Source organism: Pelodiscus sinensis, chromosome 15 (genome assembly GCF_052426305.1).
Source record: "Pelodiscus sinensis isolate ZL-2025 chromosome 15, ASM5242630v1, whole genome shotgun sequence".
NCBI classification, from domain to species: Eukaryota; Metazoa; Chordata; order Testudines; family Trionychidae; genus Pelodiscus; species Pelodiscus sinensis.
In genome coordinates this window covers 39,928,513-39,951,270 of record NC_143066.1, presented here as the reverse complement: position 1 = coordinate 39,951,270, position 22,758 = coordinate 39,928,513, and the positions used below count along the sequence as shown (strand labels likewise).

Genomic DNA, 22,758 nt, shown 5'->3' with positions numbered 1-22,758 from the left:
TCCTCCGCCCCTACGTTGCAGGTCTTTCTCATGGTGTTTGTGGTCTACTTTGTGGTTTCCGAGTCCCTCTCCATCCAAAAGGAAGGCAGGGCCTACTTCACCTCCTTGGGAAGCTACAGCCAGTGGCTGCTCATCCTTCTGGCCACCTGCACCGTGGTGGTGCACGTGAGCCAGGCCACCATCGCTGACCAGCAGTGGGCAAAGTATCTGAAGAACCGCAAGGGCTTCACCAGCTTTTACCAGGTGGCCCTCCTCAACACGGTCTTCAACGGCTTGGCCGCCTCTCTTCTCTTCCTGCTGACTGTGAAGGTACGGTGGCGGGGTAGCGCTAGGTCGTGGAGGTACATTGTGCAGGTGGGGGCTAAACTTGAGAGGACTACACCTGTCCCAGGCCTCCTTTCCTGTCCAGCGTTCGTTCTAGAGCACAAGCAGTAATTAGATCCGTGTCTCCCCGTCAGGAAGAGTCGAGAAGCCCAGCCATCTCGCTTGCCAAAAAACCTTGCACGGCAGATGCAGGGCGACTGACTGATGCCAATTTGTGTAAACCAACCGGACTGACAGGGAACCAGTCTGTGGAGTCCTGTGCAGAGCAGAACTCTGTCACAAGAGCTCCGCTCCCAGCCACGCCTGGATTCTGAGCACAGTTGAAGCTTCGTCCATGAGCCCTTAACAACCTAACGCAATACACCAAATGCCATCAAAGCCTGAGCTATATACGGGTTAAATTGAGTAGTGCGCAACCCCCACTTTGTACAGGAAATAATGTAAGAACGGCCACACTGGTCAGACCAAAGGTCCATCCAGCCCAGTGTCCTTCCTGCCCCCAGTGGCCAGTGCCAGGTGCCCCAGAGGGCATGAACAGAACAGGGACTCATCAAGTGATCCCTCCCCTGTCATCCATTTCCAGCCTCTGACACACAGAGGGTAGGGACATCATCCTTACCCATCTTAGCTAATTAGTATTAATGGAGCTAACCTCCATGAATTTATCTAGCTCTTTTTAGAACCCTGTTTAAGACCTGGCCTTCACAACATCCTCTGGCAAGGAGTTCCACAGGTTGACACTGCACGGCTTGAAGAAAAACTTCCTTTTCTTTGTTTTAAATTTGCTATCTTACCATAGTCTTTTCTCTAGATTTATGTATGTGGGACCCAACCGTAAGGAATGGGTAGTGAGAGATAGCTCCACTGCAAAGTAGCTGTGCAGAAAAGGGCAGTGACACTAAACACAGCCCCAGAGCTGCACCCTAGGCCCTGTATAAATAGAACAAAGATACTCCTCACCCCTAAGATCTTACAAGGTAAGATACGAGAACAGGGCGGGACAGACGGGAGCGCATCCATACCTGTGACAGTAATCCTGCGAGCCTGGATGTGTGATGTTAAGAGACACGTTACCAGGCATTGACATGAGCTAGGTGCCTTTTCATTCCCATCCCTGGCGTTCGCCGGGCGAGATGGCGCAGCACTGCGGGTCACAGGGCTGTAGTCGGAAGCGCAAAGCCATGCAGGTGGCTTTGGGCTCTCGCCACCTCACCTACCCGGCGTTTGGGGAGGGGCTGACCCAGCAGCAGACTGGCAGAGTCCACCGGAGCGGCACGCGCTGAGGACTCTTGTGAATGCGGTTTGTTTAACTGAGCGTGAACCCCCACGCTGAGGGCTGCTTAAGCCAATGCCGATGTTTTAGCAGAAGGGATTGAAAACAGGCCGAGGGCACGTGGCCCTTCACCGGCTACATGCCAGCAGGGCGGGTGGACACTGAACTCCGGCATGCGGGGCCTGACCCTGGCAGCAGGGCCACTCGGTGGAAGGCCACCCCAGCCGGGCCTGCGGCGCGTTCCTCAGCCCATACGGGTATAAACCTGCCTCCTCTCCTCTGGTCTCAGGCTGCCCACCAGCTGCGCTTTGTCAGGCAGTGGTCCGTGTTCGGCAAAACCCTGCAGAAGTCCACGCGGGAGCTGGCTGCCGCCGGACTGGCCTTCACGCTGCTCCTCCTCGCTTATTCCCAGCTTGGCTTCCTGGTAAAGAGACACGCTCAAGTCTCACCCTTCACGTTGTGTTGCGGGGGGGGCAGGGGGGAAGCTACTGGAGTAGCCACAAAGGGGAGAGTCAATGGTGGGGCAGGGGGTTGGGGGACTCAACACTGATACAAGCCAGAGTCCTCGCAGGAGCAAAGCTCAGCTCAGCTGGCCCCCTTCCTGGTGGGTAGCAGCACCTGACCGGCCCGGGAGGTAGAACTAGAGCAGGGGTCTCAAACTTCTTGGCCCACGTCCCACCCCACTGAATGCAAACCTTCCTGCAGACCACCAGCCAGCCACTCGTGATGACACAATAAGTGCAGGAGGCAGGCAGGGGTGAGGTCTGGGTGGGAGAGTGCAGGAGCTGGGTGGTGGGGAGGGTGCAGGAGCAGGCTGGGGGTAGGGGATCTGGTCATGAGGCAGATGGCCACTCAGACCTCGCTTTATACCTCCTGCGGCTCCAAGGCCCCGCCCCCACTGCTCCCATTGGCTGTGATTCTGGCCAATGGGAGCAGTGGGGAAAGCCTCCAGGGAAGTGGTTTCCTGCGCTGCTGTTCCCCCAGCCGGGAGGAGAGCAAGTGGCAGTGCATAGAGCCGCTTCCTTCCCTCCACGCCGGGTCGGGTCCACGAGGCTCGCCCTCGCCCTGCAGCGGGAAGCCGGCACTGGCGTGCCAACCTCGTGGGGAGAGGTAGGGGCAGGCCCGGAGCTCTAGCACAAGCTCTATGTTGTGGGGGCGGGGGGAAGAAAAGCCCTGAGGCCTCAGCCCACCTGCAAGAAGGTCACAGACCACGAATAGTCCTTGGACCACACTTCGAGAACCACAGTCCAAGCGAGAGTCCCTCTAGGTCAGGGTTGGGGCAGCCTGTCCGCGCCGGAGCTGGTAGATGGAGCAGGCCTAAGCCTGGGATACTGCCACTTGCCTGCCCTGGCGAGGCGCTTGGAGCTCAGCAACAGACAGGCCGTCTCCGGGGGGAGTGTGGCCTCTGCCATTGAGACAACGCCCTTCCATTTCCCCCCGCCCGCCTTTCCTTCGCAGCTCTTCTCCTCCTGCTCCGAATCCTTCCACAGCTTCAGCAGCAGCCTGCTGCTCCTCCTGGCCGCCATCCGCGGCAGCGTGAACCTCCGGCTCTGTCTGCCTGAGCCCTCGGGGCTCTACTACCTCTTCTGCACCAGCTACATCGCCCTGGAGATGTGGATCATGCTGAGGCTCTTTGCCGCCGTGCTCATCCACAGCTACCGGGAGATGAATTTCGAGCTGTGCCGCCCGGCCTTCGAGCCCCAGGACTACGAGATGGTGGAGCTCTTCGTCCGCCGCCTGAAGCTTTGGATGGGCTTCAGCAAAGTCAAGGAAGTAGGTGCACTGCCCTACGGGGTGCCAGGGCGTGCTAGCCGGGCAAGGCCCAGGCTCCTGGCTGGCGTGAGGTCCCCAGGGGGCAGCAGGGGAGGGATGTTTGGCCTAGTCAGTGGCCTTCATGGGGCCGTGGGGGCTGGTGATACAGACACTCGGATTGTTTCCCTCATTGCCATTGGCAGTGGGGCGGGGGCAAGCACTGACAGACGCCTGCCCACAGCTCTATGGGTCACAGCGGTGATCAGAGGCAGGAGGATCGGCAGCAAGAGCAGGCGTCCCAAGGAGTCGATTGCTTCTCTTAGTGCGGCTCAGGGATTTGGGCTCATTCAGTCTGCAGAAGAGAAGAGTGAGGGGGGATTTGAGAGCAGCCTGCAACTTCCTGCAAGGGGGGGTTCCAAAGAGGATGGAGCGAGGCTGTTCTCAGTGGGGACAGAACGAGGAGCAATGGGCTCAAGTTGCAGTGGGGCAGGTCTAGGTTGGAGATTAGGACAAACCATTTCCCTAGGCGGGTGGGGAAGCGCTGGGCTGGGTTCCCTAGGGAGGGGGTGGAATCTCCATCCTTGGAGGTTTTGAAGTCTCGGCTTGACCAAGCCTTGCCTGAGCTGATTGAGTCGGGGTCGGTCCTGCCTTGGGCAGGGGGCTGGACTCGATGGCTCCTGAGATCTCTGCCAGCCCTGGGATTCTATGATTGGGGGCAAGAGCAGACTGTACCTGGCATTGTCCCCGCATTGGGGTCACCCCACCAGCCGGTCTGGCCAAGCCGTTGGAGATCGTCATCCAGGCTGAGAGGAGGATACTGGGGTGGAACGGGCGCCTGCAAAGGGCACCTCCCGGGGCAAGGGGCAGGGCTCCCGAGGGCTGGATCTCTGCGCTAACCCTGTTTCGTGCTCGCTTCCCTTCCAGTTTCGGCACAAGGTGAGGTTCGAAGGGATGGAGCCGTTACCGTCCCGCTCCTCCAGCGACTCCAAGTCCTTCCGGGGTCCCACCCCCAGCGCAGCCTCCGACAGCTCCAGGGCTTCCACTTCCTCCAGCCAGCTGGACGTGCTGAGCACCAGGGAGAGCTCAGAGGTGGAGGCTGACGTCCAGCGTCTCCTCTCCCTCTTCGAGGTGCTGCTGGCCCAGTTTGACCGGGTGAACCAGGTGACGGAGGAGGTCTATCACATCGAGCAGCAGCTGCAGGACTCCCAGAGCAGGAGGACCAGGATGAAGTCCATCCAGATGACAGAGGACCTGCTGACTCGCTACTGCCTGGAGCGCACAGAGCAGGGACTTCCTCCTGAGAACTTTTCTGACGACTTGCACCCTCCCCGAGACCCTGTCTTGCCCTCCCACCCCGCCAGCGCCCTGGAGAGCAGCACAGACCGTGTGCCCAGCCCAATAATCCGAGCCAGTAGAGGCATGAGCCTAGCATCTTCTCTGCTCTCCCTGCACAAGACACACACTCCCCCAGCATCAGTGGTCAGGAAGAAAAAAACGCTCCGGGCAAAGAACAAGGTCCACCCCAGCATCAAGTAACTGGAGACCACGTGCAGCGCCACTGGGGAAATACGTCACCGCGCCTTCGCGGGGAAGGCGGTAAGAGCCTCGGAACGTGACCCATGAAGGTTCCACCGCCGCTTGGGGTCAGAGCCGGAAGTCGCAAGGGGCTGCCGGTGTGGAAAACAGAAGCATTCGCTGTGCCGTGCTGGGCTCTTGGCCAGCTTGGATGCTGGCAGCATCACTGCCGCCTCAGGACATGCAGCTGAGAAGATGCTGTGAGTCTCCCACGAGCCTAATGAAGATGGACACAGCCGCTGTGAGTTGTACACCCTGGCAGCTTCTGACTCCATGGGTCCTCACTTTCCTGTTTTGTTTAGCGATGGTTTCACAGCTTTTTGGTCGCCTTGGAGATTGTTGGTCCTTTGGGCCAGGGCAACCTCCACGACCCAGCGTCACCAAGGCCAGAGGAGAGAGGCTGCAAGACATTCACCTCACCATAGCTAGCACCGGCAGCAAGAGGAAAAGCAACGTTAACCGGGGCTGATAGTAAACAGAAGTGCCTCTCTCAAAACGAGCACGTTTCAAAAGCACTGGCCCGGTACTGCTAAGTTGCTCTAGCAAGAGCTGCGGCGAAGTAAAGCGAATGCCGCCAGGATCACCTCCAGAAGGATTTCCCGGGCTCAGCGGGCTGGGCCAAAAGCCGAGGGGAGAGGAGGTGACATTCCGAGTACTTCATGGTTTTATCGACTTGTGGGTTCACAGACCGGACACCGTGGAGGAAAACGACAGGTTTCAGGGGGATATTTAACTCAATCATTGTATCGGCATGAATATATAGAGACAGTATCTACACCCAGGGCGGTTAGTTTGCAGTATTGGCTAGTGTTATCCTCCAGCATTTGATACTATTATTTGTATTTAAAAATTATTTAAAAATATGAAAGACCGTGACATCCCTATCAAGCCACCGCTTCCAATCAGCAACCAGTCTTAGGGAGTGGCAATTAGTGACAGCTCCGCTAAAAAGGTACTGGAGACCTAGGGGGAGTTCTTCTAATTGGTCACTCAAACGAGGGGGCTGCCGGCTCAGCTCCCCTTTCGCTACTGATCTTTCCCCAGCCAATAGATTGAATGGGTAAGTGTGGTGCGTTGGTTGCTTGGTTTCTCTTGTTGAAGGAATGTATTGACATAGGTATTTTTTTGGTTTACTTTTTTGTATGTACTGCCCAGCACTTTAAACAATGCTTTCCTTGGCTAACCACGACACACGCAAACGTTTTAACGAGAACGGAATAATATATCGTGAAAGCAGTATTTTTTTTTAAACATACACGGAAATGAGCAATCGGTAATGTGAACGCAGCTCCCCAGTGTGCCATCCCGGGTGCAGCCACACCTCCAGGGCTGGGTGCCGGCTAACGACCCTCAATCCTTCTCACCCACAAACGTAGGAGTGTCCCAAGGGAAACAAATGCCTTCAGAAAAATAAACGCTCTAGAGGATGCAGGAAACAAGCCGCCTGGCAGCGGAAAGAAGTGGGGCGAGACAAGAGCAAACAGGTCTTGGTTTGCTCCTGTCCGGGACAGGAAGATGTATCTGCTCCCACTCCCCACGGTGCTGTAAGCCAGAGTATATTGAGCTACAACTGCACTACATTTGATAGGCCATGGCAGGTACGTGTTGAGCACTTCCTACCCCCTCTAGAAAATCGGAACAGTGGCAATCAAATGCACCCATGTGGGCAGCCCCCGTCTGTGCCGATTATTTCCAGCTCTGCTAAGAGGTGCTAACGTCAGCAAAATTGTCCTGGCAGCGAGTGCCCCAGGCTGCGTTCACCTCACCCTTGCCGTTCCGCGCTATGTCGATTGTAAGTAATTTATACGGGGTTTTGAAATGTATATAGTTATGTATGTTTGCTATATTTTCATAGCAGCGGTGCCGTGTGTGACACATGTAGATAGCCGACAGAACACTGATGTCAGAGTTATTTAAAGGGTGTATGAAGTGCTTCTTTCCAGGACTGTTCATTGTATATAAAGTATTAGGTGTCGGCGTGCATGTGTGCTCTCGTGCCCGACGACGAGGCGCGGGCTGGCCTGGCCCGCTGTCAGGCTCGACACAGGGAGCTGAGTGCAGCAATGGGGTCGCTCGCGATGCCTTTGGGGTTCTTCCCCAGCCCCCGGCCAGTCCTGCTCAAGGCTTTTGAATGGTAGAGCTGTTCGCCGGCTGCCCGTTGAAACCAAAAGGCCAATATTAGCGGGGGCTGTTGTTCCTGGTACAGCATCGCCTCTTTGACTCCAGCCAGCTTCCAGGGCTGCCCCGCTTGGCTCGTAACATGGCTCTCTTCCAAGCCCTGAAGCTCCCTAATCCAGGGGAGGAACGAGCCGAAGGGAAGTCTGTGCTCCTTTCATGCAGGCTAGAGCCACTTCCTTTTGCATTGGTGGCTCTTCCCTTTTGGCAGCTCGTTCGCCATCTCCAGCTCCTGGTTTTCTCCTGCTGCACATGTGAGATGGAGGCATGGGGCTTGGTAATCCAGCTGGCATCCAGGCTGCCTTGCGCCACGCTCGCTGGAGACTTGAGCTGCAAGCCCGGGGTTTCCTCGCGAGGAGGTTTGCCTTCAGGGAAGTTCGTTTTGGACTTGCGGAGCTGACTGCAGAGGACAAAGTTAGGTGCGGCCTTGCTGAAGGCGCGGGGGAGAGGTTAGCGTGATGGCGAAAGAAAGGCGAAGGCGGTTTGGTGGGGGCGGGGAGGGCCTGAAAGCACAGAAGGCAAGGCGGGAAGTAGAGTAGAGTGCGAAGGAAATGGGAGCTGGAGCCCTGGGCGAGCTTCGCAGAGGGGCGACGGAAGATCGGCAGGGGCAGAGTCCCAGCAAAGTGACATGCTTGGAATGTTGGAAGAGGCAGCGGCAGAGGGAGGAGACAAGTTGGAGAAGTGGAAAGTGGAGCTTACTTGGCACCTATCCGTTAGCACAGGCCTGGGCATCATCCGGCCCAGGAGCCGGATCTGGCCCAGAGCAAGGGGCAGGTTTTGCTATTGAGTTTACAGCAATAAATCCTATTGCCTACACCCAAATGATTTTATATCCCTATTACTGCACTCCATCTGCCCTGAGAGTTGAATCAATTCCGCTCCCTCCCCTCCCCCCAAAACTACTTCAATGCTGCTTTTGAACAACCCCCCTTCCCTTCACTTTTTACAAGCAACAGAAGCACTGTTTGTATCTGCCCCATGGGCTCTGCAAGGTTCCCCGCACACGGCTTTGGAGACAAAGCAGCGTCAGCGGAGAGATTATGGGAACATGCCAGGGCCACAGTGCTGTCTGTACTGGCCAAACTAGCAACTCGTGTGAGGACCCAAACCTGTTCTTGGGGGTAGGGGGTAGCCAGGATTCAGCTCGTTGCGGTCCACCAGAGGCACTGTGACACCATGGGCAAAGTGACCATTTCTAGGGGTCCTTTCCCCTGGCTGTACACAAGGTATTACTCCTTCAGCTCAGGGCGAGAGATGTGAGGCCGAACCAGGGGTCAGTACAGGGGAACGTGGGTGAACCCCTCTGGCCTGGGTTAGGCAGCTCTACTGCTCCCTCAGCAGGCTTTCATTGATGCCTCTTTGAGGGGGCCCCTGGAAGTTCTCGGAGAGGACTGAGAATGAAGTGGTGCGAAAGGCACTCCCAGTATTGCTGCATGAAGGGAGGATTTCCAAGTGCCCCACCGCCTGGAAAAACAATAAACATTCCTGACATGTCTGCGGGCGGGGATGGTTGGTTGTGTTCAATGAGTGAGCCCCAACTGGACAATAGGGCATCTTGGAACAGACTCTGGGGGATTCAATTCCATTGGCTACATACAATGCACTTTCTAATGGAAGAAGCGTCCAGTTGTGGAGATGTTTGGCCTCAAGCAGAGAAACGGGTGGCATGAATCAGCTAATGAGCTTTGATTATTAACGAGTAAGGGAATTAGCACCCCTGTGCTCAGGCAGCAGACAGTGTCTCTAGGATTCATACATAAGGCATTATGGATGCTCTAGTTTTGTATTAGTGGGAATTCCACCATTGGCGCATCCTTCCTAACCTAGCTTTAGGGCCCTTTTTCCACACCTGGAGGGATTTTTCCAGTGAAGAGAGACCCTCCCCTCTAAGTGAATGTGGCAACTTTGCCAACTTTTTTTCCCCCCAGGATTCCCATGGCCACTAATACCCCTTACCTGAAAGCTTGGCTCTAGATTCGGAACAAATTAGCTTCCTCTCTGCATTTGGGAAGGTAGCACCCGGAGGACAGAGGACAGGGCATGCACTTAGGCAAAACAAATAAACCCCACATTGCTACCGCTAGGGTTGCCAGCTGTCTGGTTTTGAACTGGACAGTCCAGTATTTGAGCTTTCTGTTCGGGAAACACATTGAGAAAATAGAAATGAGAAAATATCAACATCTGGTATTTTCTGAATAAGATGCACTGAAGATTGTGATGTACTGTCAAGTGTGTCCGGGATTTTTGTTGAAACCATCTGGCAACCCTAGCTACTACAGGGTTTCCCCGCCCATGTTTTAAGAGTGCAGCCTGCATGCGGCCAGGCCAGCTGAGAAAACACTAATATAATCCTATCTAGCCGTGCTCATGTGATGCCAACCTGGCTTCCCACATGGCTTAGAACAATTAGCCACTGAACTATCTAGCGGTGCCCCAGTTGTTATGCTTAGCAAGCTCTGGCCCCGATGCAGGCCAGCCAAGACTCCCCTGAAGAGCTAGCCTAGAGGGCAGGCTGTAGCTGTGACAGCAGTTACAAACAGTGGCTGGGATGATGGTTAAGAGCTGTCTGAGCCAAGAGGCCTCTCAATCAACCATAATTGCCAAGAGCTAAATGGTAGATGCAGGGTCCGGACGCTATGGCTGAAGGTACCGTTTGACTGGCCAAGGGCTTTGAAAGTCCAGTAAAACCTAGAAGCGTGAAAGGGCAAAACTGAGACGCTTGCGGTCAGCCTGCGGTTGGCAGCAATAGATTTAGACTCCCCTCCCCCCCAAACCCAGCAGTTAATTGAACACGGGCTGTAATGTTGAGAGAAGCTAGAGCCCTGAAAGCCAAAGGCAGCTGTGCTACCTTTTGCAGGCTCACAGCTGGTGGCAAAGATTAAATTTAGGACACACCCACTGTGGCGAGCTGGCATTGCTTGAAGTTTGGCCTTCAAACGAATGAGCGGCTTCGCCCGCTAGCTGAATGCATGTGCGCATGGCGGTGTGAGAGAGTCCCACCGCATGGTGGTGTGAGTGAGTCCCACCAAGTGCTGCATCTAACTGCAGAGGAGCAAAGCTGGATTAGGACAAGGGCCCTAGTGCTTTTCCTGGCTCCAAGTCTGTGAAGAGGCGCTAGAGAAAAGCCGGACGCTCCCAGGCAGGGTAGAACACACCGCGGTAATGCTCTCCTAGCAGCACGGCTTTGTATGGGACCTTTAGTCGCAAGCAGGGGGTTCCTGGCAGTGACCCCGCTAAGGGGTCAAGTATACAAAACCTGAGCTTCATTGCAGCCACAGCTATTAGTCATGAGATTATACTCCTTGTCCACAGCAATTCATTCAACTTGCAGCCCTACTAAGTACTCTTGAATGTATATTTTGTGTTTATAGTCACCGAGCGATGGTTTCTTATTTATTGCCTGAAGTCTCACCATGATGCAATCATATCAAGCTGCTTGAACAGGGCCCTACCAGCTAGTTAAGGGGTGGGAGGTGGGTGGGCAATCCGTATAATGCTTTCTGTAGCACTGGATGGTCAGGGCGAATGCACCAACATAGTGCCTGCTGGTCCCTGTTGCATTTGCAAACAGAATAGCCAATTTTGTAACGGCGGGAATGTTTCTTAAAAATGACAATGTCAAATAAAAACCATGGACTGCTAAGTAAGTGTCTGCAATGCTTTTGGTGGGAGCTGTTACCCTAACCTTGTTGCCCATTAGCAATCCATGTGCACAACTCTCTACGGTACATACAGCACCACAGTAAGGTTTGAAAGCTACTCGCTGCAGACCTAGTCCAACTCGAGTACTTTAATTGCTCAGTAAATTCTCCCCCCTGAGAAATACGCATTTGTCACCAAAAGTCAAAAACTGATAACAGGATAATTACTCATTATTACTGCATTGAGGAGCTTTGAAATCTCTGATAGAAGTTCTATAGGTTGAACCTCTCTGGTCTGGCAACATTTGTCATCCAGCATGATTTGAGTTGGCCAGAAACCTACTTACTCTGGGTGTGGCCCAAGTTTTCCCCAGTCCCATAAGCTTGTTTCTAGCCACCCGTCCTGGCTGTCAGGGTTCTGGGCTGTTCTTTAGCTCTAACTTACCCCTAAATGTCTTCCGAAGCAGGGGAAGGGTTGGTCATGCTGCTAGACAATATTGACCTCCCGTGGTCTGGCACCCGTCAGGTGCTCAGGATGCTGGACTAGAGAGGTTCAAGCTGTACTTTAAAACTAATACAGAATTTGTTCAGTGTACAAGAGGCTGTCAGGGCCTTGCTTGTGGCTGAACTTTACTGGCATATAGACTCAAACATCCATCAGCGCTCCATGGATGTCACTGGGAAATACTAGCATTGCTCTAGTTGCAATGTTAACATCTGAAAAATTCACAAAGGGGAGGTAGCGGCAGACTTCCATCCATGTCAGATGTCAACACCCAAAAACTGCCAAGTGGTGCTTCAGAGAAAGAAGTTTATAGGGTCTCGGTCCAGGGTTGCTCAGCCATGGGTTAGGGATGTGAATGACTAGTTGACTATCGGAAAACAAATGCTTATTGGACAGCTGACACACACTAGCTGACCAGTTGCTTCCCGCTGCTGCCTCTATCAGAAAGAGGCAGCAAGGGGGGGGGGGAGGGAAGAGGAGAGGGTACTTCAAAGCAGCAGCGCCACGTGGAGCCTGGGGTCAGTCCAAATCCCCTGGGCTCCATGCAGCACTGCCACTCTGAAACACCACCGGGGGGAGGGGGGGGGAGAGGGGGAGAAGAGACAGACTTCTTGAGTCCCCCACAAGTTCAATTAATCCATTAATCTACATTTAACATCCCTCCCACAGGTCTGACCTGCCCCACAGGTTCCCTCAAATGCAGTCTTGAGAGGCCAGGGACTCCATGGGCCCTGAGAACTCAGCCATGCTTATGCCTAGCCACCCCTCCCACTCAGGAGTGAGGCAAACTGGCAGGATCATGGGGGAGTCTGTCCTGCGGCTGCCGCCCATGTTGTACCTGTTCTTGGCACAAAGGGGGGCTCATACCAGACCCCTCTCCAGGGTCAGAGAGAAGAACCAGGCCTTGTTGCCAATGGAAGGAGCAGATCCACCTGGAGGGGGTTTGCGATGTGGCGGGAGAGATTGCCCACCCCAGCAAGAACCCAGTAACTGAACAAAGACTTTTATTTCAATTACAATTAATAAACTATCAAACCGGGACGTACACGAGTTACTGGACAGGCCAGCAATGGTCAGTAGCTTCCCCTTCCCTCCCTCCAAAAACGTCTCCCAAACAATTCCAACTTCCAACTGATTTGCCTTCGCCTCCATTCACATTACTCAGCAGTTACCCAGTCACTGAGCTGAGCATCCCAACACTCACTTGGATCAGGACCACAGTCACTGAGGGGTGACGAGCACCCAAAGTCATCACAGTACGTTCCAGCTTACACAGCTTCTCCCAGTACGGCAGCGTAGTGTCCAGTCAGCTACTTCTGACAGGCCTGGCGCACACCTGCCTTCAAAAGGGCCCCTTGCGAACAAGCCAAACTGCTGGCTTCCAAATGCGGGACCATCACCACGTGACCAGTCCTAGACGGGCATGTTGCCACCAACCAAAGCCAACAGGCATTTAAAAGGGAAGGGGAAATCTGGGACTTACCTCTGGCAAGGCCGCATGGTAGCAGGATAACGACCAGCTTACCCTGGCCATGCTCTGGGTACTTGGGCCCAGTCACCCCTCTGAAGGGTGCCTTTGCGCAGAGTACGTGAACACCCCCAACCGGATCCAGTTACTTCCCAGGATCCTTGCCCCATTCTCAGGGACCATCCTCGGGCGCCGGAGTCAACGAAAGCTTTGCAGTTGACTGCCCCAGGAGCAAGGCTGGCCCTCAAGCTAAAGCCTTTGCTGAGAATTCCTTAAACTGGCCCAAACTGTCTTGGGTTTAAAGGAGTCGTCATGACAGCGGCTGATTTCTACACCGCTCTGCCCCTCCACTGACCAGCAAGCACCTCCCTATGTAATACAGCTACGGTGCGCAAGAGCAATTGTACTGGCAGGGGGACACGGGGATCGCCTCAAGGAGGCAGTCGACAGACACCTTGTGAAGCGAGGGGGCACTGTGCGCTGGTGTTAAGGACTAGCTTGAAAGGGCATGCAGCTCTCAGCAACGCTAACAGAGCTTTTCCAGCCGCAGAGAGGAAATGGAGACACTCACGTGTCCATGCAGCTTTCATTGGGTCACACGCCCCGCCTAGCGATTGCCCTGCCTGCTGCCGCCACTGCGCCTGCGTCCGCGTCCAGAGACGCTTCCATTTCGCAAGGAAGCTACTAACGGAGAGGATGCCGTTAAACGTCACGGAACGTGTCTAGCCAAGCAGAGGCAGAGGTGTAGGCACGCTGCACTCTGGGGGCATTAGCTAGGGGAGCAAACCCTTCCATCGGGAGGGTGGGCGACTCACAGCCCAGGCGATGAGGTCTCCCAGGGCAACATGGCAGACCAAGAACTAGCTCACACTAGGATAACACAGACACACTGTCCTTGCCACGTTCCAGCCGCCTCCCCCTGGCAGCGCTGAATTACTGGGCAGGCTCATAAGCGGTCGCTCCCTCCACCCTGCTGCCAGAGCACGGACGCTGACCATGGGGGATTTACACAAATTCTGTGAAATCGTCCACCGAGGAGATCAGCCTCTTCCTCTGCCCAGTTTCATAGGTGGGTGCCGAGTCCTGAGGAACCTGGGGAGGGGGCTTGGGAGCAGCAGAAGGGTGCATCTGCATCAGGGGGAAACCAGGGGTCTGGTGGGTTTCCTCACGTATCTGAAAGAGCGTCACAGAGGAACAGGTCAGCAGGATACCTCCACAACTCCCTCTCCCTTTTTCTACTTGGGGAGGGCAGGGGAGTAGGCCCAGCTCTCCCTGCGGCCACTTGGATCTCAACCCTGCATCACACGCACAACCCGGCCAGGAGCCGGTGTCCTCAACTCCTGCTCTGGCCAATGGAAATGGAGGGATCTTCAGCCGCCTGTAGCGTCAAACCCTCCCTCCCCACACGTCACTCTCGCCAGGGATGTTAGTGTAGATTCATTAGCTAATCGAATAGTCGATAGGATACCCATTGACTACTCGATTAGTCGATAAGGACGCTGCTGCCTTTGAACTGTAGCCACGCCCTGCCTGACTCTTGCTGCAGTTCAAAAGCGGAAGCCCGGCAGGGAGCGCGAGGCCAGCAGGGGAGTCTCCGCTGGCCCGATGTTCCCTGTGGGGCTTCTGCATTTTAAGGAACAAGAGCCCCGGCAGGGCTCTTGTACATTTCTAAAGCAGAATCGCAACAGAAGTCGCGCGAGCGGAGATTGCTTCAGTCCCTGCTCGGGCCGTTTCCTGCTGCGCCTCTACTTCCCCTGCTCCCCATGGCGACAGTGCTTTGGGAATCGGTTTTTAAGCCTGCTCCCCCCCTTGCTGCCTCTCTCTGATAGAGGCAGTGGGTGGGGTGGGGGGTGGACTAGTTGCACCACTAGTCACTTACATCCCTAACTAGAGTTTGGTTATTCTCAAGCTTTCAAGGCAGACTGCCCTCTCACTTACGACTGTCCTTGGACAGCTCCTTCTTTTCTCGGGAGATCTGTAATTGGCCTGGCTTGCGCTGAGAGTCCCAGACATGCAACACGTCAAGGAAACAACAAACTGGAATTACCCGGTGTCTGAGCCTCTTGATATGACGAAGCCTAGCGATCCATTTTGATGGGTATGTATCTGTTGGGTTGGATCTGCTATGGTGAACCTGGGAGGCCATCTGAGTCAAGGGAAAAGAGAAACGGTAAATGCAGCTCCCACGAGACAATAATAGATTGTTTACACAACATCATGTGTTTAGTCATTGAAATCCTACTCAATCTGGGATGTTCCGCTGCTAAATCTGGCCTGACTGCTTACTCAACAGAAATAGCTCTCCGAGTTGAGTTTTTTGGCCAAACTGCATTCATTCCCCTGGGGTGGCAGAAACACAGCAGCACTCGAAGAGAACAGACAGGACTCACATTGGCATGCAGGGCCATCTGGCGGGCAACAAACGGCAGGTTCTTATCCGAGACAATCTTCGCGACACTCGTGTCCACCAGCCCTTCCATGTCTGTATTTTAAAATGAAAAAAAAACCCCAAAGAACAAGATTTACATTCTGTGCAAGATGGACCCTTTCAAGGACAAAAAGCCCGAATTAGCCAGTAATGTTAAGTCCCGCACAGTGATAAATTCAGCATCGCAAGGCTTTTCCAGTACATGAGACATCGGAGTACCCTGCACTCACCAATCCATTCCTTCAACCCCCCCTCAAACCCCAAAAGCAGGGTCTCCAAGCTTTTTAACCACAAGCTCATTTTTCCAATTGAAGTGCAATGTAAAATCTACCTCAGACCCAAATACCCTTGCCCTGCTTCCTTCCCCCTCCGAGGCCCTGCTCCTCCTCCACCTTGCTCACCCCATCCCCCTTCCTCCCCAAACCTTATTCACTTTCACCAGGCTGGGGTAGGGGGTCGGGGTCCAGGCTCTGGTCTTGGGCCAAGGGGTTTGGAGCACTGGAAGGGCTCCGGGCTTAGCCCAGGGCAGGGGATTGGGGTCCAGGAGGGGGTTCAGGGTGCAAGCTCCGGGAAGAAGTTTGGGTGCAAGGGGACTCATGTCTGGGGCAGGAGGCTGGGTGCAGGAAGCTGTCCAGGCTGGGACAGGGGTTCAGGAAGCAGGCACTGGCTGGGCACCATTTAACTGAGACTGGTTCCAGTTCATAGAGCAGGGGAATTAAGGCGGCTTACTCCTTCCCTGGCCCTGCACCCCTCCTGAAAGCAGCTGGCATGGACAGCAGTGGCTCCCTGTGCTGCCCCTCATCTACAGTCACTGACCTAATAGCTTCTACTGACCACGGTTCCCCATTACTGATCAATGGGAGCTGCAGGAGCAGTGTCCGCAGGCAAGAGCAGCATGTGGAGACCCCCTGCTCTATCTCTCAGGGGCCGCAGGGACATGCCAGTCACCTTCAGGAGCAGCAATTCCCACAGGGATAATGACTCCAGCCACGACGGTTCGGCATGTTAGAACTCACTGCTCAAGAATTACATTTAAGCGTAAGGGAGAAATGAAAATGATGAAATACACAGGCCAGTCCCAAACCAACCCACGCTGCAGGCAGGAAAAGGAGTAAGCACCACCCGTGTGTGAAGGGCAGGGTGTTTGTGAGAGTGACAGACGCACACACAGTGAGCGAGCGTGACAAGTTTGCATTGCCAAGCTCCCGCCATCCCCTGCTTTCCTTGTGGAGTTAGGGTACAAGAGTGGGGGGGGGAGGGAGGAGGAGGGACACCCTGACATCAGCGCCCCCCACTTTCCCTCCCACCCCCTGCACAGCAAGCAGGAGCCTCAGCTCCAAAGCAGAGGGCAGGAGCAGCATGACAGTCAGGGGAGAGGCAACTGAAGTACCAGCACTTGAGAGCTTCCTGGCCAAACCAGTCAGGATCCCGTCAGAGGCTCCAAGACCCCCCGGTAGACCCCAATCGACTGGGTGGCGACCACTGGTCTAAAGCTTTATCGCTTCTATTGCGACACTGCTCAAAGGATGCAACGCTCGGGGCTCCCAGGATCTGACGGCTCCCCACAGAGGGGGCCTTTCCAGGAAGCCTGGCCAGACCACGATTCCCCTAAAGCACAGAGGCCCGGGCAGAATATTTCACAGCTGTGCTCCTCAAACCGGAAGGGGTTTCAGGAGGAGTGCATTGTGGGAAAGGTTGGGCTCGTGGTCGCATCCTGTCAACGCTGGGGGATCCGCATGGGATCTGGTAAGGCTGCCGAAGTCCCACATCCAGCTCACAATTGGGGAATAAACCCCAAAACACTCCTGCCCCTCTCTAGCTGCAGAGCAATGCTCAGCTGCAGGAGACCTGTCCCATGCTCAGACGACCGGAGCAGCCTGTGTGTGCGGCAGACCCCCCGCGGGGCTAGAGCGGGTAGGGAGCTGTTCCAGCCCCACCGGTTAATGGCGAGCCAGAATGGCTGACACTCCCTGCTTTCCCTGCCTAGAAGGGAGCTGCCCGAGGTGGAGCAGGGAAAACATGCTGGCTGGACACATCCCCAAAGACAGGGTGATTTCATGACTTCCGAGGGGCCCATTAGCACACACACTAAAGGGCAGCCGGAAAGCGGGTACCAGAACAAATCTCAGAGCAGGAAGCAGCTGCTTCAGCTAGGTACATTGGCAGCACGGGATATGCGGTTACAGGAGGGGACTGACCAATCTCTCTCCTGCCTCGGGGCGGGGGACTAGACCGCATGACCTGTCTCTTGGGGCCTGTCTACACTAGGAAATTATTTCAAAAGAACTCCATTTGAAATAACTCCCAAAATAACAACATTGAAATAGCACACGGCAAAATTAGTCCGAGGCAGGTGCCGTTACTGTGGATGCGCTACTGCGACTTAGAGCCCTGGAAAGCGCTCCGAATTACTCTGGGGAGTCGTTATTTCGAAATAGCAGCGGAGCGTCCACATTGCTGCTATTTCGAAATCACGATTTTGAAATAAGCGTTATTCCTCACGGAAAGCAGGACGACAGATTTTGAAATAACCAGCCCGTTATTTCGAAACAACAGGCTTGGTCGTGTGGAGGCTCCTCTTAGCATGTCACAATAACTCCCCCCGTGTAGACCAGGGCTCGCAGTCCTACATTTCCCGCGTTCTAAAGAATTCTTACAACCTGGCGACTTTTACAAACGTTACGGTGAAGAGAAGGAAGTTGTCAGTATAAACACTCTCAGATTTAACCCTACCTCTCCGACACTGTAACGTCACCAGGTTACAGTCGTAGTCCAGCGGGGTGATGATCACATGCACAAAGTTGAAATGGCCCTAGAGAGGAAACAAAATATTAGAATGCAGAAGCAGAGCGAACAGGCGGAGGTGTATTTTACCGGAAAGCGTGACATTTACAGAGGCAACCCACAGATGCAGTTTGAACACAGCAAGGTAACTAGCCCCAATTCATAACCAAATCGTCGTGAGACAAGTGGCACCAGCAAGGAGGGAGAAAGCTGGTCCCGCTCTCTCCCACCAGGTTTTGCACTCGCCAAATGTTCCATAGGCCACGGAGACCGGTGGGGAACTAGGCCGACCACTATTAAACAGGGGGCTTGTTCTCAACCAGTACAGCTGCTGGCAGAGTGATCTGGAGCGTGGCTTGGCTGCATGGTAGCAATGCCATTGAAATGTGACCCGGGTGCCACTCCACGCAGAGGCCAAAGGTCAGCGAGGGGCGTTGTGACCTGGTGCCTGAGTCGTCCATTCCTGTAATGCAGGATGCGGGGGTGGGGCCTACCTAGAACTCAACTCTTAGTGGCAAAGCTCACGTACCACATGGGTACACATCTCTGCAGGAGGGTGACTGGCCTAGAATTTGCCCCACCAAAGAAATATCCAAACTGACACCGCGGCTTCGGACAAGACGCAAGGAGATGAACAATTTTACCAAGACCCCATGGCTGACAGGCAAGGGGAATGTCCTGTCGCCTTTGAAGGATTTCCAAAGCTGTATCAGCCCACCAGAGGTCTCATAAGCAGAGTCCAGTGTAAACTCTCGTACCTTGATGGTTCCCAACCGGAAGTCTTCCCCAGAATCGTTATAAACGATGGAAACAAAGTCGTTCCCAAGGTGCCTCTTCTTGTCACAGCGATATTTATCCAAATCCTTTGTAGGCATCAACGTCGCAATGTGAAAAATGGCTGGGGGAGGGGGAAAAAGAATCAGGCAAACCGAACCGAAATGGGATCGAAGAGAGGAGATGCAGCTAGCAGCATTCCTGCAGGGGGTGCAAGGACAGATAGCTCGCCAGGGTATCTATGGCCCTCGAGTGGCAACATTCAGGATACGGCATTTATCTACGGCTGAACTACTGTACGCAGGACTGCGCTGTGCTGCTTTGAAGACTGGGCAGGAGGCTGGACTTGATGACCTCCTGAAGTCTATTCCAGGTCTAGGATTAATTCTATGAAGGCCTGGCCTGAATACTAGCAGCCAGCGCCAGATAGCCCGTTCTATCTGCTTTGCGTTGCACTGGAGACATATCACAGTGCATAATACTGCAGCCAAATCCCTGGCCACAGAGAAGACCCTTTGGGACCTCCGAACCGAGCGTAACTTGGGAGCAGCCTGTATTCTGCTGCTAGTTACACCAGGGTCAAAATGGCTGATCTGGCCCATCAGCAATAGCCTTCTCAGATGCATTCTCGGTTACCTGCCGTTACTAGAACACTCATCCCAATACACGAGAGAGAGTTAAGGAAAGACTTTACGACAATTTCAGCAGGGCCACAGCAGCAGAGAGGAAGGTCTGCCGTGTACAGAAAAAACAAAAGTACCTTCTACTTTTAAACGTCTTTCTAGTCACTGCCACGTGGGCAGGATGCTGTGCTCACACCCAGTCCCAAGGCTATCACGAACAACACCGCCCATATTTAAAAATCGTTCTCCAAAGAAACATCTGGCACAGCTGGGACACATGTGGGCTGCTAGAACACATCAGATAGTTTCTGGAAACCCAGTGGCCCATGAAACAAGACAGCTTAACGCAAGGGCAGACATAAACCCACACCTCTCTCAGAGGGTACGGTTTGTATTCAGAGTAAAAAGTGACCTTTTTTTTGCCCAATTTAAAAGTTTGTGTCAACTTCTTCCAAGTAACAGGGCCAAGAAGACGGGAGGGGTGGAGCTGGGGCTAGACAGCCCTCAGTGCCGCTGGGAGAGCGTTGCGCCTCTCCCCACACTCTCAACGCTGCCCAGTGCCCCGGATGCCACTGCTCCTGCAGCAGCAGCAGCCAATGGGTGTTCCCGGACCCTTCTGTATCACTCGTCCCCGGGGTAACTTCCTTCTTTGCCCCCCATTGGCAGGTCTGCTCCCAAGCCATCAGTGAAGACGATTAAACATATGAGACGACACGGAAACGGAATCCAGGCAGCCCTTCTCTCTGCCACCATCTGAGAACAGAAGACGTGGGACACCACCCAGACCTACTGGCTTTTCTCAGGCAGTAAAGCCCCATTCCTGTCCCCCCGAGAAGTGGGACGCCCTACCTTGCATAATGTCATCATGCCAGCAGTAGGTAAACTGACCATCCTCCCCACACACGTCCAGACCACCAAGGTAAATTTTATCAGGCTGACAGTCTTTGAGTTCAATGAGCTTCCCTAAGCCAGTCAGGAACTCGGTGTATCTGTAGGAGCCGTGTTCATTGGACAGAATGGCAATCTCATTGTGGCTCTAGAAAAGAAAACATTCAGAGAGGGGGGTCAAGTCCTTCCTCGTGTCTTTGGACTGTTAAAGCAGATTCAGGTCCTTGCGAGGGCTTTGGCCGGATTCCAGGGTCAGCAAGCCGCGCCCAAGGGCAGACCCTGTCCACGCAGAACGGGAGGGGACAAAAGTTGTTCACTGAGTATGGGCTGGGCTGGGAGAAGAGTTGCGGAAAGCTTTAAAGCCCTGAGATTGCCAGAGGAGTGGGAAGTACTCAGGAGCCAGCTCTGGGTCCCTGCCTCTGGGCAGCCCCTCTGGGGTCCTGCTGGCTTTAACGCCCCTCAGAGTCCCGCCACCCCCAGGGGCTCGGCTGCCGCTTGGGATCCTGATGTCGGCTGGGAGCTCTGCAGTCACCTCTAGCCGTGGCAGGGTTACCGACTCACCCAGGCTGGTAACTCTAGGCATGACCCCAGCCTGGGGCAGCGAGGGGTGTAAACAGGTGTGTGTGTGGGGGGAGCACAGCTCAGCACCCCAACCATCAAACAGTGCCAGTGCCACTAAAGCTGGCCACATGGAAGAGAAGCCAACGTCAGTAAGAGTCACTCGGAAGGAGCCTCTGAGAAGACACCCTGGACTAGTGAAATATAAGCCTTGCTACTGGAAAGCTGCAGTGGGCGCGTGTACGACAGACACCAGGAACAAGCATCAGCGTGAAACCTCAGGCCTCAAGGCATTTTGCTGTAGTTTGGGCATTCTCTGTACAACCCAGGAGACCGCAACACGCAAAGCTGCTGCTTTAACATGGGTAGAAATTAATGCGATTCAAGTGAAGCTGCTTGGCCTCTCCTTGAAATCTCCCTTTGGTATGTGCAAGAACTCACCTGCCCTTCTCCGACATAGAGCACGGCAATCTTGTGGGTATCGTAGGAAGGAATCTGATCTAGGAGCTGCACCGAGCTTTCAAACGTCTACAATTAAAACATGTTCACTGGTCATTTCTCTGAATGGCACTGAAGAGCAGACCCACCACAGACTACAAAGGCCTATGGAGTGATTCCTCATCCCCACATGATTATTCTTCGATAAACGTTAGTGAGGTATTGACCACAGAAACACACACACACACACACACACACACACACACACACACACACACACACACTATTCGCTTCTGAGGAATACGAATGAGAAAGTGTTTAATAGGGAGTCTACTGTTCCTTTTGTTCTCCTTTGTATTGCCACAATCTCACCTCCTGACAGCTGAATGTATTTCACGCACCAGCCATGACAACTGATAAACACGGCAGGATCAGTGCTAGAACACACTTGCTTTCGATAATACTGTCACACAGGACAGTACTTTCGCTCACCCACTCTGTCAGACTCCCAGAGGGTTTGCTACTCAGACCCAGGAAATGGCACCCCAGGTTTGTATCTGACTTGTAGATTCACTATGCTTTGTGCCACCTCGACAGTGCTGCACTCTCCCCCCCCCAGAACCCTGGTTATATTCTGGTCTATTTCTGCGTTGGGTAACTCCCGTTGGGCACTCCCAGGGCTCGTCTTCACTTCACAGAAGATCAACGCTACCGTGGTCAATATTCTTGAGTTTGATTTAGTGGGTCTCGTAAAGACCCACTAAATCGAACTCAGAGGGCGCCCCTTGTCAGTGCCAATACTCCTCCTCACGAGGAGTAAGGGAAGCTGACAGGAATGTTTGCTCTCATCGACCTTCTGCTGTGGAAATGGCACAGAAACTCAAATGAAAGTACATCAACTTCAGCGACATAATTAACATAGCTGGAGTTGCATATCTTAATTCGATCTTCCCCTGCAGTGTAGACCTGGCCCTGGTCTGTAACAAGGATTAAATTTAGAATAATCAACTAATTGAATAGTCAATGCAATTTGCATCGATTATTCAATTCGTCGATAAGGGCGCCCCTGCCTTTGAAGTGTAGCAGCGGCCCCAGGCTGTTGCTACACTTCAAAGGTACATAGCGCTGCAGGGAGTATGGGGCCAGCAGGGAACTCAAGCATCCCCCGCCGGCCCTGTGCTCCCCACAGCGTTTCAAAGTGGCAGCGCCACATATTTAAAAATGTCATATTCAAAAATTCCAGGGCAAAAAAAAGAAAATCAGCATGTACCTGGCTTTCACTGTGTTTCTTTAAAGAAAATTCAAAGGCTATTGTTTGCCAGGCTGAAGCAATCATTCTGAAATAGGAGTGTCTCCCTTATTGTTTTTGAACCTCTCATATTTGCAGTCTGGGACAGACCTGAATTTTTAGAAGTATAAAAAAAGCCATAATCTTTTTTTTTTTTTTTTAATTAAATGAAGAGGAAACCAGACCAGAGATCAACAAGCCGGAGTGAAACAGGCACTTCAAATTGTGCTAATTTACTTATCAGTTCAGTTTAATTTTAAAAAA

At 53.7% G+C, this 22,758-nt stretch overlaps 2 protein-coding genes across 9 annotated transcripts in view; one reads left to right on the top strand and one right to left on the bottom strand.

Annotated features, from left to right (window-relative positions):
- PKD1 (polycystin 1, transient receptor potential channel interacting) overlaps positions 1–6,175 on the top strand; it is a 150,010-nt gene extending 143,835 nt beyond the window's left edge. Inside the window, exons 43-46 of the mRNA XM_075899843.2 lie at positions 22–309; positions 1,887–2,021; positions 3,056–3,370; positions 4,274–6,175. Of these exons, the coding sequence (XP_075755958.2) occupies positions 22–309; positions 1,887–2,021; positions 3,056–3,370; positions 4,274–4,885 (1,350 nt within the window). The 3' untranslated portion in view covers positions 4,886–6,175. The remainder of the gene's footprint in view (positions 1–21; positions 310–1,886; positions 2,022–3,055; positions 3,371–4,273) is intronic.
- Positions 6,176–12,232: 6,057 nt separating this feature from the next.
- Positions 12,233–22,758, bottom strand: part of TSC2 (TSC complex subunit 2) — a 56,488-nt gene continuing 45,962 nt past the window's right edge. For all 8 annotated transcript variants that reach the window (XM_089769326.1, XM_075899844.2, XM_075899846.2 and 5 more), the window contains 7 exons: positions 21,210–21,296; positions 20,172–20,358; positions 18,684–18,823; positions 17,875–17,953; positions 15,104–15,195; positions 14,761–14,859; positions 12,233–13,886 (listed from right to left, as the gene is read on the bottom strand). In XM_089769326.1, the coding sequence (XP_089625452.1) occupies positions 13,719–13,886; positions 14,761–14,859; positions 15,104–15,195; positions 17,875–17,953; positions 18,684–18,823; positions 20,172–20,358; positions 21,210–21,296 (852 nt within the window). In that variant the 3' untranslated portion in view covers positions 12,233–13,718. The remainder of the gene's footprint in view (positions 13,887–14,760; positions 14,860–15,103; positions 15,196–17,874; positions 17,954–18,683; positions 18,824–20,171; positions 20,359–21,209; positions 21,297–22,758) is intronic.